We start from the raw sequence: 16,271 nt of genomic DNA, 5'->3' as shown, positions 1-16,271 counted from the left end.
CCGTCGTCCCAAACAGGACGGTGCATTCTAGAAGGCAGGGGCGGCCCCCGGGTCCTCCTTACACACGTTCTCCCAGCTGAAACCACTCTTGACCTAACTGAACAGGAACAAAATGGCAGGCCTCGCTAGATGCAGAGCCAAGAGAAACCTAGGATCGTGACTTCAGTGAATTCACTCACCCGTGTAAGCAACTTTGAGGACGTCCTCGAGCCTGGCACTAGGTAAAGCACGTGGGTGCAGGGCTGGGGCTCGCTCCGTGACTCCCATGAGCCCGGGCTGTTCTCACTGCTTGTGTGGTTGTTAGACTCTGTTCCTATATTGTCACCTAGAGCCTGAGGGGTCCCAGTTACACACCAGTTTTAAAGTCCAATCATTAAAAGCAGTCAAGACTGATTTCCGCCCCCAGTGTTTTTTGTTTTTAAAGCATAGCATTAGGAAAATTATGTAAAGCCAATTTATTTTTTTTGAGTATAGCTGACACCCAATGCTATAGTAGTTTCAGGTGTACAATTTAGTGATTTGAGAGTTTTATACGTTAAACTGTTCACAAGCGTAGCTGCCATCTCTCATTACATCCCTATTCCAATGTCATTGACTGCATTCTTATGCTGTGCCTTTTATTCATGAAGAATGACTTATTCATTCTANCCCCCCCAGCCGCGAGCCAACCACCAGTTTGTTCCGTGTTTATACACCTCATTCTGTTTTTTGTTTGTTCATTCCTTTTCCCCTAGATTCTACTTAGGAACGGAATCGTATGGTATTTGTCTTTCTCAGCCTGACTTAGCATGATACCCTCTAGGTCTGTCCATGTTGCCTCAAGTGGCACGATCTCATCCTTTTTTATGAATACATTTTTATTTAAGGAATTTCCCAAGTGATTCCTTCCACTGCTCAAGGTCACCTTACTTCCTCCAAAGCTGGAGTTCACGTTTATCCTCAAGATAGGCCTTTTGAAAATAACCTATGCTTAATTCAGGTTGCCCTGTCACTTGGCCCCAAATTCTTTTTTTTTTTTTAAGACCCTGAGAACATGACCTGAACTGAAATCAAGAGTCGGCTGTTCAACCGACTGAGCCACCCAGGTGTCCTGGAACCAAAATATACTTTAAACATTATTTGTTACTGTTCTATTCTTGAACACAAAGATTTACGTGGTTTACTTTGTTCTAAGTTCAGATACGTTTTTTTTTTCCTTACATGTAACCCCTGATAATTTTTCCCATGGGCTCAGGCATCTTGGAATGACAAAAAGGTGTGTGCTGGTCAAACCCTAGTTTCCCAATAGCTTCAGAAAGGCCGAGGCAACCAGGAGAAGGAGAGGCAGAGAAGTGACAGTCTCCCCCGAGAACCAATGCCTCATCGATAGACATTCCATCGTTTCTGACTTTTCACTACTACGGCAGTAACCGCCGCACTGGCCTGCGAGGCCCGCCTTCACAAAGTGCCACAGACAGTGGCTTACCGACGGAAATGTACCGTCCTCCGAGTGTGGAAGCTAGAAGTTCAAGATCTGCGTGTGGGTAAGGCTGGTTCCTTCTGAGGGCTATGAGGGCAGCACAGCTGGGCCAGGCCCCTCTCCTTGGCTGTAGATGGCTGTCCCTTCATGTCCTCTTCCCTTTCTGTGTCCGTGTCCAAATGTCCCCTTTTTATCAAGACACCAGTTATATTGGATTGGGGCCCACCCTAATGACGTCATTTTAACTTATCTCTGTAAAGACCCTCTAGTTCCAAATAAGGTCATGTTGTGGGTACTGGGGTTTAGGGCTTCAACGTAACTTTTGAGCTGGTGGGGAGACAAATTCAACCTATAACAAATGTCACAAAAGAACAGGTGGTTCACTGATTCCTTTATTTAGGAGGTAGGGGGAGGGGTACAGGGGGCAGAGGAAAATTACCTACAGGGAAAGGGCTGAGGAGGGTTTGCGGGGGCTGGGCTAGAAAGCAGTAACACTGATCCTAGAGCTGAAAAGGAGTAGTGCACATTTGTAAGTACCTGGTGGGAGTTTTGTAATAAAGCCTACCTTATGAATAAGTACAGTGGAATACTACTTAGTACATTCATACATGTTTCTACCATTTTAAGATTTTTATATATACAGTATATGATCTGTTTTTATAAATGTACAGCTTGAAAAAGGAGATCCTTCTTGTAATAGGTACAGCATTAAACACAAAACCAACATGGGCCAGCCGCATTCCAACTGAAGGCCCAGAGAAAGCGAAGGCCCCCAGCCCAGCCCCCGGCCCCTGCTCAGTCCGGCAGCCTCGTGGTCCTGGCGAAGCGTAAACCAGCACCTCTCTGCACCTGTGGGCTCTGCAGGCCACACAGGCCACGCTGGCCCTTGGCATCTGCACGGGAAGTGCCCGCTCATGCCAAGCCCAGCCTGTAGAGGGCAGGTCCTACCTGAGGGAAAGTGGCAGAGAGGAATGTGTTTCAGGTAAGGAAAAGAAGGATGAAAGAAATGTGCTCTTTGACTAAAGGCACTTGTCAGTGGCCGCCTACAGCCATTCCCTGGGCCTGGTGAGCGAGCGGGGAGCTGTTCTGATAGAGCCAACAAGGTCTGAGTGGACCTCGCCTGTCCTTTCACCAGGTTTAAATACAATAAATAAATCTTGGTGGGTGGTGGTATGGCCCTCCTGGGCTCCTATGAATAGGGCTACCTTTTAGGATCGTTTATGGAGTGACATTCCCTGTCCCCAACCCAGCATTTCTACGTCCTCCATGGGGAAGGTGCCAGAAAAACTCCAGGCCTTAGAGAAGGAAGCAGTTGCTCGCTATGGAGCAGAAGGAGAACCCCAGACGTCCCCTTCCCTGCCTGGAGCTCCTTCACCCGTGAGAGTCTCCGTGCGCCTCAGATCTTGGTCACATAGTTGTTGGGGAACAGGCCCTGCTTGCCTCGTAGTCGACCCGTCCACCAGCCGGAAGGATCTGCAGGAGACAGAGATGGCGAGAGTGAGGGTGAGCAAGGCGGTTCTGCCTGGGCCAAACACACCCCGCTCCTGTGGTTGCATCACGTGGGCAAAGGTGGTTTGGCTCCCTCCACCCGTGTTCTTTGTCCTTTTATTTATGTTTAAAAATTCATTTGAATGAGCGAGCGAGAGAGCAAGCGGCGGAGGGAGAGGCAGGCTCTCGGCCGAGCAGGGAGCCCGATGTGGGGCTCTATCCTATGAGGCAGATGCTTACCCGACTAAGCCTCCCGGGCATCCCTTTATTTTCTTTTAAACAAAAGCGTCTGTTGTAAAAGTAACCCCTCCCCCACAGCAGACACAGACCACTCAGGGTCCCATCCAAGGAAGAATGTGCTGTTCCCACGTAAGGCTCTGCCGACAGCTGGAAGCGTCTAGGAGTGCCCAGCCTCTGAAAGGAGGCTGATCACTCCTCCTCGGAGCCCAGGCGGGGCAGCCACTGGGCCGCCAGAGGCTGGTTGGGGGGCGGCGGGCTGGCCCCCAGTCCCGTCTCCCCATTTTCCTCACACAGGGCTACTCCCCCGCCACACCTTCCCACTCCTTCCTCCAGCGTGGAAGGCTTCTGGGAGAACCTGGTCTGCAACCCCAGGCCCTCGACCAGGAGTGAGGATGTGGTCTACGTTCTTCCAGAAACGGGCCACTCTTAGGATTCTGCATCTTGCTTTTCACTACCTAATACATACTGTCTTTCCATGTCTACATCTCTTTTTTTTTTTTTTTTTAAAGATTTTATTTATTTATTTGACAGAGAGAGAGACAGCCAGTGAGAGAGGGAACACAAGCAGGGGGAGTGGGAGAGGAAGAAGCAGGCTCCCAGCTGAGGAGCCTGATATGGGGCTCAATCCCAGGACCCTGGGATCACGCCCTGAGCCGAAGGCAGACGCTTAACGACTGCGCCACCCAGGCGCCCCTCCATCTCATTTTTAAACAGCTGTGTTGTATACCAAGATTCATAGAATCATCTCCTTGTTGATGGACATCTGTTTCCACTTTTTCCACCACTGATGGAACAAACGTCCATACTTACGTCTCTACGTCTGCGTGCAAGCAGGTCTATAGCAGAGATTCCTGCCTCAAAGAATATAGACCTTTTATTCTGTAAGACAACATAATTCATTGATATAATAGGTAATACTCTTCCACGTGCTTTTAAAAGTACAAAAGTGGGGTGCCTGGGTGGCTCAGTCGGTTAAATGTCTGACTTGATTTTGGCTCAGGTCATATGTATTTTAGGTCTCTGATTCATCTATTTTTTCTGTGTACGAGGTAGAGCTCTATTTTTTTTTTCAAAATGGAAAGTCAGTGTCTCTCCTTTCCCCCGATTTCAAATGCCATATTTATCCTATATTAAACACCTGTATAGACCTGGGTCTGTTTCTGGATTCTATTCTGTCCCATTTATATGTCTGTTCCTGTACTCACACTGGACTGCACCAAGTACAGTGTAATTTATAGCATTTTCTGAGAACTTCTAGGACTCTACGTTTTACACAAATATGTAATTGTTTTGATTATACCCAAAACACGTTTTATTTCTAGGAAAATCTGAAATAGAGAAATGAAAAGAAAGCAATACTCACTTAAAATTCAACACTTAAGGAGACCACGTATGAATATGTGAATATATACATACACACAGATAGCTGTATGTTTTATATTTTTACAAACATGAGACTACAGCCCATAGTCTATAACCTTTTTCCTTTTTCCCATGAACATCTTTCCATTTCAATAAGCATACCTCTACGCTTATATACCGTACTACTCATCATTATCGCTCATAAAAATGTCATCAGAGTTCACTGAATGGGTAGAGCAAAGCTTATTTAGCCAATCTTTGTTACTGGGTAATTGGTCATTTCCAGTATTTTTGCTGAACAAAGCTGGTGGTAAAAATTCTCTTCGTGTTTACTAAGCATTTATTTCAACCTTTACTTTTACTCCCAACACTTTCTAGGAAGGATACTAAGTGGCTAAAATATTAAAATCTAACAGCAAATTAGATGGCTCAGGGAGGTCCAAATAATGCCCAGAGCCTGTTGAGGTCAGCCCAGGGACCTACAAGTCTCCTCAGAGTGAGCCCCTGTGATGAAGGAATCGGTTAAAAACACCATTCCTGGGGCGCCTGGGTGGCTCGGCCATTAAGCGTCTGCCTTCGGCTCAGGGCGTGATCCCGGCGTTCTGGGATCGAGCCCCGCATCGGGCTCCCTGCTCTGCGGGAGCCTGCTTCTCCCTCTCACACTCCCCCTGCTTGTGTTCCCTCTCTCTCTGTCTCTGTCAAATAAAACAAATCTTAAAAAAAAAAACCAAAAAAACAACAAAACACCATTCCTGGAACTGTCTGTCCTTGGCCACCTCTTCCTGAAGGCTAAATCGCCAAGGCCCACTTCCCTCAGGCTGTCCTTGCTCTGCTGGTAGTGGATGGCTCTGCACTGCCCCCGAGTCCTCTTGAGCCCGACACTCAGGACCCTCCACCGGCAGGCCACTCCTAGCTTCATCTCGTCTCCTGTGACATCCCCTGGGGGACCCTGCCATAAGGTTGAGCATCGGCTCATTTTCCTAAAATGACCTGTTCTTTCTAGCCTCCCCGGCTTCTCTGTCTCTCTCCCCATTCCCCACCACACACGCCATTTCCTTCATGGTGCTTTTTTAACATTCTAAGTCAGGCGTTACCTATTTTTTTTTTTTTAAAGATTTATTTATTTACTTTAGAGACAGTGGGGAGGGGAGGGGTACAGGGAGAGGGAGAGAGAATCCCAAGCAGATTCCCCTCTGAGCGCAGAGCCTGACATGGGGCTTCAGCCCACGACCCTGAGATCATGACCTGGGCCAAAATCAAGACACTCAGCCAACTGTGATTCCCAGGCGCCCCGGAGTTATACTTTAAAAAAACACTTCCATAAATAGTTATGTTTGGTCATATGTAGACTATATTCTAACTTACCTTCTCTACCAAATTAAAGCACTCAGCCAAGCCCACAGACTTTTATAATAGATGTTACAGGTTGCCTCCCTGACTTCCGTTCCATCTACCTTCCCTGTGAGGAGGCCATCACGTTTGGGTGGGGTAGTCCTAACTCCCATTTCCTACACAAGTCCCTGCCATGCCTAATCTACCGCACGTACAGCCCTTGTCTTGCTACAGACTCAGGGATGGGCACGTGACCAATTTGGTCTAATCAGAGTAAAACCTAGGACTTTTGTCCAATGGCTAAGAGAAGTTTCAGCGATAAAGCAGATTTCAGACATAGTTCGATCTGTTTGCTGGAACTGATGTAGCCGTTTTGCTGTCATGAGGGAAAACAGCCAATAAGGGAACAAACACAAAGAAGGCAGAGCAGAAAAAAATTATTTAAAAAAAAAAAAAGGACCCTTGATCAAACTGAGCCTGAAGCCTCGCCTCCTGCTACAAGTTTCAGTTCGAGCAGCCTATAAATTCCCTTGTTTCAACTAGTTTTTACAGCAATATGACTGGACGTTCTTCAGGAGGCTGTCCCAGCCAGCCAGGCACTTACCTTCTTTGATAATGTCGATAATGTCATTGGCGTTGAAGCTCAGTTCGTCTGTGTCCTGAGCGTCATAGGCATACAGAGCCTTGCACTGCGGCACCTGAGGCTTGGGCTTGGGCTGGGGCTTGGGTCTGCCCCCGGCTGGGGGAGGCCGACTGCTTGTCTGTCTCCGGACGCTGTGGAGAGAGTGGAGGCAGGTGAGAGACGGACCTAACAGGAGGCAGCACCGTGTGGTGGTCTGGAGCACGGGGCCAGCACCGGCCTGCTCAAGTTCAAACCCAGCTCCATCCTTAGAAGATACGCCAATCCCCAAACTTTGAGAGTAAAAACAGCCCCGCCCCCAACTTGGAGACAGAACTTTTTGCCAGTGTCCCAGAAGCCTGCAGGTGCCTCTCCCCAACAGCAATCCTTCCCAGGATCAACCACCACCCTGCATTTTGTATTAAGTCTGCTTTTCTTTGTGGTTTTACCACACACACGGGTATCCTCAACAGTACACATAGTTTGCCTGTTTTTTAACCGTATAAAAGGATTCATTTTTTTTTTTTTTAAGAAGGGGGAGGGACAGAAGGAAAGAGAGAGACAATCTTAAGTAGACTCCATGCCCAGCACAGAACCTGACGCAGGGCTTGATCTCACGACCCTGAGATCATGACCTGGGCCGAAATCATGAGTCCGACGCTTAACCCACTGAGCCACCCAGATGCCCCCAAAGGAATCATTCACTCTATTCTTGAGATGTGCCCTGGCGATGCATGCATTCTCATGGCCTTATCCTCTCTCGTGGCACGAATATGTCACAATTTACTTCTCCAGTCCCCTGTTGATGGTCATTTGGAATGATTTCAGTTTCTAGTATTGTGAAAAAATAACAAAAATAAAAATGCTGCTTTGAATACTCTTGCGCGAGCAGTTTGTCAGCCTCGGCACGACTGCCCTCTGGGGCCAGCACTGCTGCTGAGGCTCGGCGGCGGAGGGGGGGGGGGCCTCTGCCCAGTGGATGCTGGTAGCACCTCCCCCTCATCATCGCGATCATCAAAACTCTCTCCATCACCAGCACCCTCCTCCGGGTCTTCTAGCTTTACACGTATCCCTTCTACACACTGTACTGCCTCCCGCCTCCGTTCATACATTGTCTCAAAGGCATAGAACTAGAGCTTGAGAGATCTTCAAACTTCTATCTGAAACAACTCAAATATACAAGGCATTTAATAAAAAAAAAGGTAGAAAACCTTTTCTTTCCCACTTTGCTTGAGGACGAAACCAGGAAAAGCCTACAATTCATTTGCTCACAAACCAAACATAAGTTAAAGATTTCTTCTTGGAGACTGGGCTGTACTCAACTCAGCGGGGCAGCTGTTAGGTCTGGCCAGGTGTGTTCATACCTGTGGCAGAAAGGAGGAGAAGGGAGGGTCCCCCCCCACCCCGCCCCCCGGCCTGAGTTGCGGAGGAGAAAAGCACCCCCAGCTTTGAGCTGTGCCCTCAGGAGACCAGAGCTGCACTGTTTTTGTTCAGGTCCCATGATAACAGATGCTTGCTGGGTGCTGATGAGCAGGTTAGATCATGAGGGAGTATCTGGGGGGGCTGCCAGCTGGCTGGGGTTTCAGGGGGCTGCCCGGGGAGCAAACCCCACGGTTTCTCAGGCTCTACTCTTCTTAGGTCAACCCCTGTCCCCGCCTACCCACCCACCACCAAGCACTTTCCTTTCACCATAGAGGAAAGGCATCTATCTTGTAGATCCTTAGCATGACATCATTTCCTCCCTAGGCGGCTGGAAATCCCCATTCCCTGCTCGAGAAGTGCTTGCTTCTCTGAAAGCCGGCCAGGCAAGCAGGCTTCTAATTAAGCAACCTATACATGAGGATGTGTCAGCATCTGGTTAATAAGAGCCATTAGCCTGGATACCAGAAGTCAGCTGATTTCCCAGCAACAAGGAAGGGGGTTGCAGAGGAGGGGTGTGCGTTAGAATACCCTGGGAGGGAGGAAAGCCTCCAGCCTGCTAGGTCCAGGGTGCAGGGTGGGAAGGGTGCACGCACACCCTCCCCCCTCAAATACTCGTGGATGGGGATCTGGCCTCTCTCATGTCCGGGGGGGAACCTGCCAACGTTAGTGCAGTTGATGAGGCGTCTGGACCCCCGAATATTGGCAATTAGGTGTAGTCCCCGAGGAAAAGGGGCCAGGGGGCCTCTTAGTGGGGAGAAGAAGGTAGATGACTCTGAAATGTAGGACTGTCCTTCCCGCAGCAGCCCTGGGAGCCCCCCCCGGCTGCTCTGCCCATCGCCTCCAGCTTTGACCAAGCCCTGGCAGTTCTTCCTCCTCCACGTCTCTGCTGCCAGCTGCTTGCTTCCTGGGCTCCCTGAATATGCCCCAACTCAGTGTCTATTAGTTCACTTCACCCTCCACTAAAAATCCCAACAGCTTCTCCCTGGTCTTGGGAAATGGACCAAACCCTGCATGGGGCCTACAAAGTCCCTGCCTGGCGTGGCCCCTGCTGGCTTCCAGCCTCAAGTCCTGCCGCAGGCCACACTGGTACCTTCCTACCTTTCTTAACGAGCCCCGGTGGGGGTTAGGACACCTTGCTCACGTACTCCTAGCTTACACCCCTGGCTTTAGAGGACAAGACCAGGAACAAAACAGGGATGTCAGCTCTCACCACTTCTGTTCCATACTGCACTGGAAGCTCCAGCCAGAGCAATTAGTCAAGAAAAATAAAAGGCATTCAGACTGGAAAAGAAGTAAAAATACCTCTATTTGCAGATGAGATGATCTTGCATATAGAAAATCCTAAGGAATGCGCTAAAAAACTATTAGAACCAATAAACAAGTCCAGCAAGATTAGAGAACATAAGATTGAGAAAACAATTCCATTTACAATACATACAAAAGAAGATACTACGTCGGAGTAAATTTAACAAAAGGATTATTCGACTCATATGACATACCCAGAAAAAGCTAATCTATAATGAAAGAGATTAGTGGTTCCCTAGCTGGGGCTGAGGATTGGGGAAAGGAGGTTTCTTTTTGGGATGAACATTCTAAAATTAGATTATGAGGGGGCGCCTGGCTGGCTCAAGTCAGAACATTCAACTCGATCTGGGCTCATGAGTGTGCGCCCCATGTTGGGGATAGAGTTTACTTAAAAAAATTTTTTTAAATTAGATTACAAGGATGGTTGTATAACTCTGCACTAAATACTGTTGAATGGTACTTTAAATGGGTTGATTTAATAGTATATAAATTATATCTCAAAACTGCTTTAAAAAAAAAAAAGCAAGTAAATGACATAGACCCCTTTAGGCTCGGCAGCTCACTGCCGACACCCAGAGTGACCTCGGCCAGTCTGTCTGCCCGCCGGCCCTGGACGCGCCAGAACCAGGGCAGGCTGGCGGAAGAAAGGACCATCTAAACACCTGTGCGAACGCAACCACTGGATGGTATTTGGTCCCAAGGCCTCAGAGAATATAAGTCCAAGTAAAACCAATCAAAACAAAACCTCAGGGATTACTGGGGGATTTGGGCTCCTTTGTAGGCCCTTGGCAACATGGGCTTGGTTGTCCCAGGCGCTGGACCATGGCCACCATGCTTTACCAACAACATAGAGCCATCTGGTTATCACTTGGCTAAACAGGGTTCACAGTACCCCACATTTGGGAGCAGGGAGAGTCCAGACAGCTTTGAGATGAGGTGCTGGGAAGCAGAGTGGGGACTGGGGGGCTGTGTTTGAGAGGGACGGACAGGGAGGTGGGGAACAGCTTTGCATTTTGCATTAGGGAAGCGTCTGTTTAGACAACCAACCCTGAGGTCACCGTGATCCAGCTCTTCCCTGTTGAAATGTCCTCGGTGACCAGGAAGGAGCACAAGTCTCCAGTGGGGCAGCCAGTCAGCCCCATTCTCCCATCTCAGCTTGTTCTCACCCTTTGTGTGCGACTCAGCAGAAGGCCTGTCACCTGGGAACCCCTCCCTGCAGCCGTATGAGGTCAGATCAACTCGCCTCGGCCGTGGCTGCTCCAGGCAAGACACCGGGCTGGGCATCTTCATGGGCCCCGCTTCATTGAACCTCACGGCGCTCCCGGGTTCCCGGGGCTTCCTGCTGGTCTCAGGCCCGGATGGCACAACGGCAGCCGCGCCAGGCTCCCAGAGCTCCAGCCTCGCACACCTTTCTGGTCCCGGGGTCCGGCCCGCCCCACCCCCCACCGGCACTGCTAACTCTGCTCAAACCCCCCGGCCACATCCTGGGTAGCCCACACCGGCTGCAAGCGGGGGATCGAAGAAGTGGCACACGGACTTGTGTCACCACTCAGCTGACACCCTCTTGGGACAGTAGGTTCTGGGGGGGGCAGGGCCAGCACCTCTCTGCGCTCACCACTGTAGCCCCTGTGTCTGGCACCCGGCCCAGGAACACTGCGTGGCTTCCGTCTGCACGTTCTGATGGAGCGACAGTGCGCAGCAGGGGAGGGGACATGGCGCTGGCACAGAAGTCAGCCCACTGGGTTCGAGGCCCGGCTCGGCCACCGGCTGGCATGTGACTCGGGTATGTCGCTTTGCCTATTCATTATCGTATTTTTAAAGATTTTAGTTATTTATTAGAGAGCGCGCACAAGCAGGGGGAACGGCAGGCAGAGGGAGAAGCGGGCTCCCCCCGGAGCAAAGAGCCCGATGTGGGACTCGACCCCAGGACCCTGGGACCCTAACCTGAGCCGAAAGCGGATGCTAAACCAACTGAGCCACCCAGTCGCCCCACACTTCACCTCTTTAAAGATCAGTGTCTTCAACTGTAAAAAAGGGAGATTCAGGCAAGGGTCCAGGTCCTTTTTCTAATTCTTAGGATGCTTTATAGCACGCTCGCACCAAACTCCCTACTGTTGGATGGACCACGGAGCACAGGAAGTCTGTGCCGACGACGGGATCGCCGCCTCTATCTTCAGCACAGCGCGGCCCCAGAAACCACCCCAGAGACCCGGCGGCAGCAACAGCCATTTTCCCAGCTGTGTCTGAACCGCAGCCTCAAACCCACACCATCTCCTCCACAGCACTAGGTGGCGATCCTGTGTCATCAATAACGAGGGAGGAGACCGACGACTCATGCCAGAAGCTGATGAATGGGGCCTTTTAGGGGCCTGGGCCCCTCCACGTGCAGCCAAGGGGGACTGGTCAACGCTCGAAGAAGGGATTCTGACTCGGTCCAGCCCGGACAGACGGCTGTTACGCCTCAGGAATTCTGCGGGTCAGTTGTTAAACACGCCATTGTGACAGATGGAACGGAACACACGTGCGATTCTGAATAAATTACAGGCAAAGGCAACAAACGCTCAAAACCCAACCCTTCCTAATTATTCTACCACATTTTCCTTCTGTCTGCGCGCTTGCCATGACAAATGTCTGGTTGCTGAAGGGTGGCGGAAACGCTGTTCTGTGAGGGTGTGCGGCTGCGCCTGTCTTCCCTGCTCCGAGACCGGTGGGGTCATGCTGGTGGCCTGCCCTTGGCCATGGCGGGTGGAAACTGGCCAGCGGGGTACAACTCAACGGGGTACAGACAGCCGGCCACTCACCGGCACACTGCTGTCCCCACACGGTCGTGGGGACCCCTGTTCACTTGTCTACGAGTGTTCTGCCTAAACTGGTTTTGTAAGGCACGTGCAGGAGTCAGATCATTTCGGTGCCTCTGGTGTTTTCCGACATGCGCGCTCCTAACCAGCTTTACATCACGGGACACTGTTATAAAAGCAATTATTTCATTGGGATCACGGGGGTTGGAGCAAGAATTTCAGACTCACAGTAAGTTATTCTTCCCTATATATATATTAACAAACTCCCCGTCCCTGGGCCAATTCCGTGTCTCCTTCCGTGTGACTTCAGCGCGATGCAATCCAGCTACCCTCAGACTTGCATCATTACCAGTTGAGCACTCGTCTCTCTTCCCCACGGGGAAAGCAGGCCCGCGGAGAGGCCAGCTACAGCAACTTGCTCGGACAGCGGGTCGTTTTTCGGAGCAGGGCATCGGACCGCGGCCGCAATCGCGGTCTCACCCACCCCACGAGGCTGGCCGAGTCCCCGGCGCCTCCCGTCCAGGTTGCTGTGTGCAACCCGCACCGCTGGGGAAGCCCCGTGTTACTGACTGCGGAAGACCGGGGCGGGCCTCTGCCCTGAGACCACAGGCTGCCCCCTCACGGACAGCTGGCCCATCTCACGAGACGCCCAGATCCACGAGAAAGCAAAACCCCAGACGCCGTCAACGACGACAAGGCTCTCTACAGTGAGCGTTCGGGCACTGGCTCTCCCCTGCTAACGTCACTGTCCGCGGGATGTGAGCTGCTGCCGGGAAAGGAGCAAAGGATGTTTAGCTAGAAAGAGACGGGGCAACGGGACAGCCGGAGAAGCAGCCTGGGACTTTACTGACGTCGTCCAAGTGCAGCTGGCATCTGTTGTAACGTTACCTCGTGGCTCTCCGTTTTGCTGTTGCTCTGTGCCCACAGACAGCAGCAGGCCCTGCCCACGTGTCAGGGGGAAGGTGCCTCCCGGACCGGTCCCCTTGTCCCTAGCACCCGCCCCCCCCAAAGCCTGCAATGCCTGAAGCTTCAAACCACAAGGAGTCCAGAGATCTGAGTCCTTGAGAGTTAAGCCGCCTTTCCATCCTGGTAGAACAGGAGTATCTCCCGATAAGACCAAAGCACACAAATGACAGTGATAAAACCAATACGAATAAACTTTCGAGTTGCATTGCACAACACCTGCCGGGGACAAAGCCCTTACTTCATCTTCAAGACGCCCCGGGGAGCGGGCTTTCACGTGCGATTATTATTCTTACGACGCAGGCGAGGACCCCCAGGTGTGGAGAGACTTCGGGACAAACAGGAGGGGGCACAGCTGGTAATCAGGGAAGCGATCCACGAGCCCGGCTGCGGCCAGAGGAGGCGCGGGGCTCAGTAAATATCTGATGACTGAACCAATGAAGGTGAATCAATGAAGGATGAACAAATGAAATGGGACCGACACGCAGTCCCTGCAGCCCTCCGCACACCGCCAGGCCACCTTTTGTGAGCGTCTCCGCAGCTCCCACACCTTTGGGGCAGCCGGGTGTTCCTAGCCGGCCTCAGGGTGAGCTGGGATTAAGCTTTCTAATATCACCTCTTTGTTCTGCAGATGTGAGATTTATGTCTTGAAATTCCAAGAAGGAAAATAATGGCATTTTATTTCATTGGCTCTTTAAAATATGTTCTGTTCCAAAAGGTTGAATCTATAAACATTACTGGAAATGTGGGAATGGATGCCAGGAATTCCTAAGCCTCATGTCTGCCTGGGCCAGGATACGGCCGCTGCTCCCGTAGATAATGGGTTGAGAAATATTGCTATTGGACACTCGCTGGAAATTTTAAGCCCCTTGAAAATATGACTCCATTAGGAGAACCTTGTCAAGAGACATACAGGCAGCATTTGAATTTTTCTATCGATCCCTCCCCTTTGTGGCACGGCCAGAAGCCCTAGCACTGAGCACTTTCAATAGGTTTCTGTTTCTCCGACTTCTAGTTGGATTACTCTCTGGAGTGATCTCGAAATTTCGTGAAGTTGCCCTCCTGTGAAAAGGACCACAGGACTAAAGAGGCCAACTGAAAAGACGGCGTTCCTGTGAAGTCAGAGCAAAGGCTGATGAATGAACCGTCTGTATGATTCTTGCTTGTCCCGTCCTCCTTCCTAAGGATCAGGAACGACCTTGAACCTGCATTAGACATTTCAAAAGGTATGCTGAGAGACTGCAGGATACATCTCTCTTAGTCTCCTTGGCCAGCAACAACGAGGATGCCACCAAGAATAGCTTCTGTGTCACAAACATGGCAAGGCAAGGGTAAAGAACCCCGTGGGGATGGTAATTTAGTGAAGGCTTCATGCTCTCGCCAAAAAACCTGGCTGAACCTAAAATAAACTGACCAAGACTTTCCTGAATTAACTTGAGGTGCTAATTACACCATTTGATTTTATCCGCATTACATGATCCAAAAGAAATGATTGCCTTTGCTAAATATGCCCAGACAGAAAAGTGCACCGGGGGTGGGAGAGGGAAAAGATAAGCCCAAGGCTGTGAACGCCCAAGCAGAGAAAGACCGCGCTTACCTGGCTCTTACAGACTGGCACATTCGAGGTCACTGTTTGGAACTGTGACGTATACAGGAGTGCTCGTATTTGTGGAAAGGTTTGGGATCCCAGAGGCCGCTGTTCGCTCCAAGAGGCTGCTATGAAATGAACCCAATTTGTGTTTTTTTGGGCGAAGAGCAGCTTTTAAACGCAGCTGACCCCAAGGATCCCGAAATGCTTCAGGCCTCAGGTCTCTGATCACATTAGAAATTAATTTTCACGTCATGTGTTTCAGAAAATAAATACTAGGAAGAAGCTCAGCCCTTTGACTGGAGTGCGATTTTTCAAGGAATGTTTGTGTCAGAGCAGGTCTAAGTGTGCAGAGAAGAGGCTGGCTGGGATTCTCGTAGCTACCGAGGCTCAGCGTGCCGAGCAAGGGTACGCGCACCACAGGAGGTCAGGGACATCCTCCTGCCCACTGGACGGCTTCACAGGCGCCCTTCCCGTCCAGCCTCATGGCCACTGCCACGCCACTGCCACGTACGCCTGATACACCATCACGTACGCCTGATACACCATCACGTATGCCTGATACACCATCACGTATGCCTGATACACCATCACGTATGCCATCACGTATGCCCAGACCCAGAGGGGGCAGAGGGCGTGATGAGATTTAAACAGGGAGCCAGGCAGCCAAGGGCTGGAAGGGAGCAGCCTCAGTTAAGACACAATGTTCCTAAATTGCCTGCTTTTGGCTGACAGATGCTCCCCGTTGGCTGGTGTGCAAGTCTGTAACTTGCAAAGCAGGGCTGGAAAGACGGTCTTGCTTGCCAAAGCCAAAGCAAGTAGGAAGCTAACAGACAGAGCTAAGAGATTTGGTGCATTTTGTTGACTGATTTTCATCCCCTGCCTACTTTGGGACATCAGCCTGGGCCCAGGAAGGGTTGAGTATTTTCACTACGTCCATCCATCTGAATAGTGTAGGTCTGGGTTATGGGTACAATCCTATCGCTTGCACAGTACCCGTTGAATTCACTTGTACATAGACTCTTTCCTGGCTTTATCAATTAGACAACAGATGCCTTCAGATGAGTGGTTTTCAAAACGAGGTCCCTGGATCAGCAGCAATAGCACCTGAGGACTTGGTAGAAATGTAAACTCTTGGGCACCGCTCTGGACCCACTAAATCAAGCTCTGGAAGTGGACCAGAAAGTTCTCCAGGTGAGTCTGTGCACATTAAAGTCTGAGCTCTACTGCTTTGGACCAAGCCAGTCAGGTAAGCCGTGATCACTGGAACTGGGGCGGGGGGGCAGCTAGTTAAGCAAGCGTGGGGGTAGGTGGGGAGAGACCCAGCGCAGGGCGGCAACCCCTCTACTGACAGCCGTCTGTACAAAACTGAGCTGCCTTCCTATCTGGCGCCCACACGAGGTGAGACATGCCAGGGGAAAAGGAACCCCAGGAGAACGTGGTTACGTTTCTAAGAGCTTCGTGGTCTTTCAGACGGAAGCTGACAAGGCAGGAAAAACATCCTGTACTGGGGCCTAGAGGGGAATGGGAGGAGCTGCTGTTTCTCCCCCCGGCATGGCTCTATCTCATACATAAGCCTCCTGACCACACACGAAACTTCATCATTCTAGAGACACCGAGAGAATGGAAAATGGAGGTAGGCACCAGGCAGGGGAAGAGCAGGGGCTGGAGCAGGCCATTCTGGGGTTCAGCAGG

The 16,271-nt window shown here is 50.7% G+C and overlaps 1 protein-coding gene and 1 long non-coding RNA gene across 3 annotated transcripts in view; one reads left to right on the top strand and one right to left on the bottom strand.

The window, feature by feature from the left end:
• Window positions 1-1,833: 1,833 nt before the first annotated feature.
• MYO1E (myosin IE) overlaps window positions 1,834-16,271 on the bottom strand; it is a 188,770-nt gene continuing 174,332 nt past the window's right edge. Inside the window, exons 27-28 of the mRNA XM_008706040.2 lie at window positions 6,486-6,655; window positions 1,834-2,932 (exon numbers count right to left, since the gene is read on the bottom strand). Coding sequence (XP_008704262.1) covers window positions 2,856-2,932; window positions 6,486-6,655 — 247 coding nt within the window. The 3' untranslated portion in view covers window positions 1,834-2,855. The remainder of the gene's footprint in view (window positions 2,933-6,485; window positions 6,656-16,271) is intronic.
• LOC103676800 overlaps window positions 15,438-16,271 on the top strand; it is a 4,816-nt gene continuing 3,982 nt past the window's right edge. Inside the window, exons 1-2 of one of the 2 annotated variants that reach the window (XR_572224.2) lie at window positions 15,438-15,529; window positions 15,621-15,770. This is a non-coding gene — a long non-coding RNA (uncharacterized LOC103676800). Of the gene's footprint in view, window positions 15,771-16,271 lie in introns of both variants that reach the window. The other variant, XR_572223.2, reaches the window with a different exon arrangement.

The sequence above is a fragment of the Ursus maritimus genome, unplaced genomic scaffold (assembly GCF_017311325.1).
Source record: "Ursus maritimus isolate PB19 unplaced genomic scaffold, ASM1731132v1 scaffold_35, whole genome shotgun sequence".
In the NCBI taxonomy this organism is placed as follows: domain Eukaryota; kingdom Metazoa; phylum Chordata; class Mammalia; order Carnivora; family Ursidae; genus Ursus; species Ursus maritimus.
Note: the sequence above shows the minus strand (reverse complement) of the source record. Positions and strands in the feature narration are given on the sequence as shown.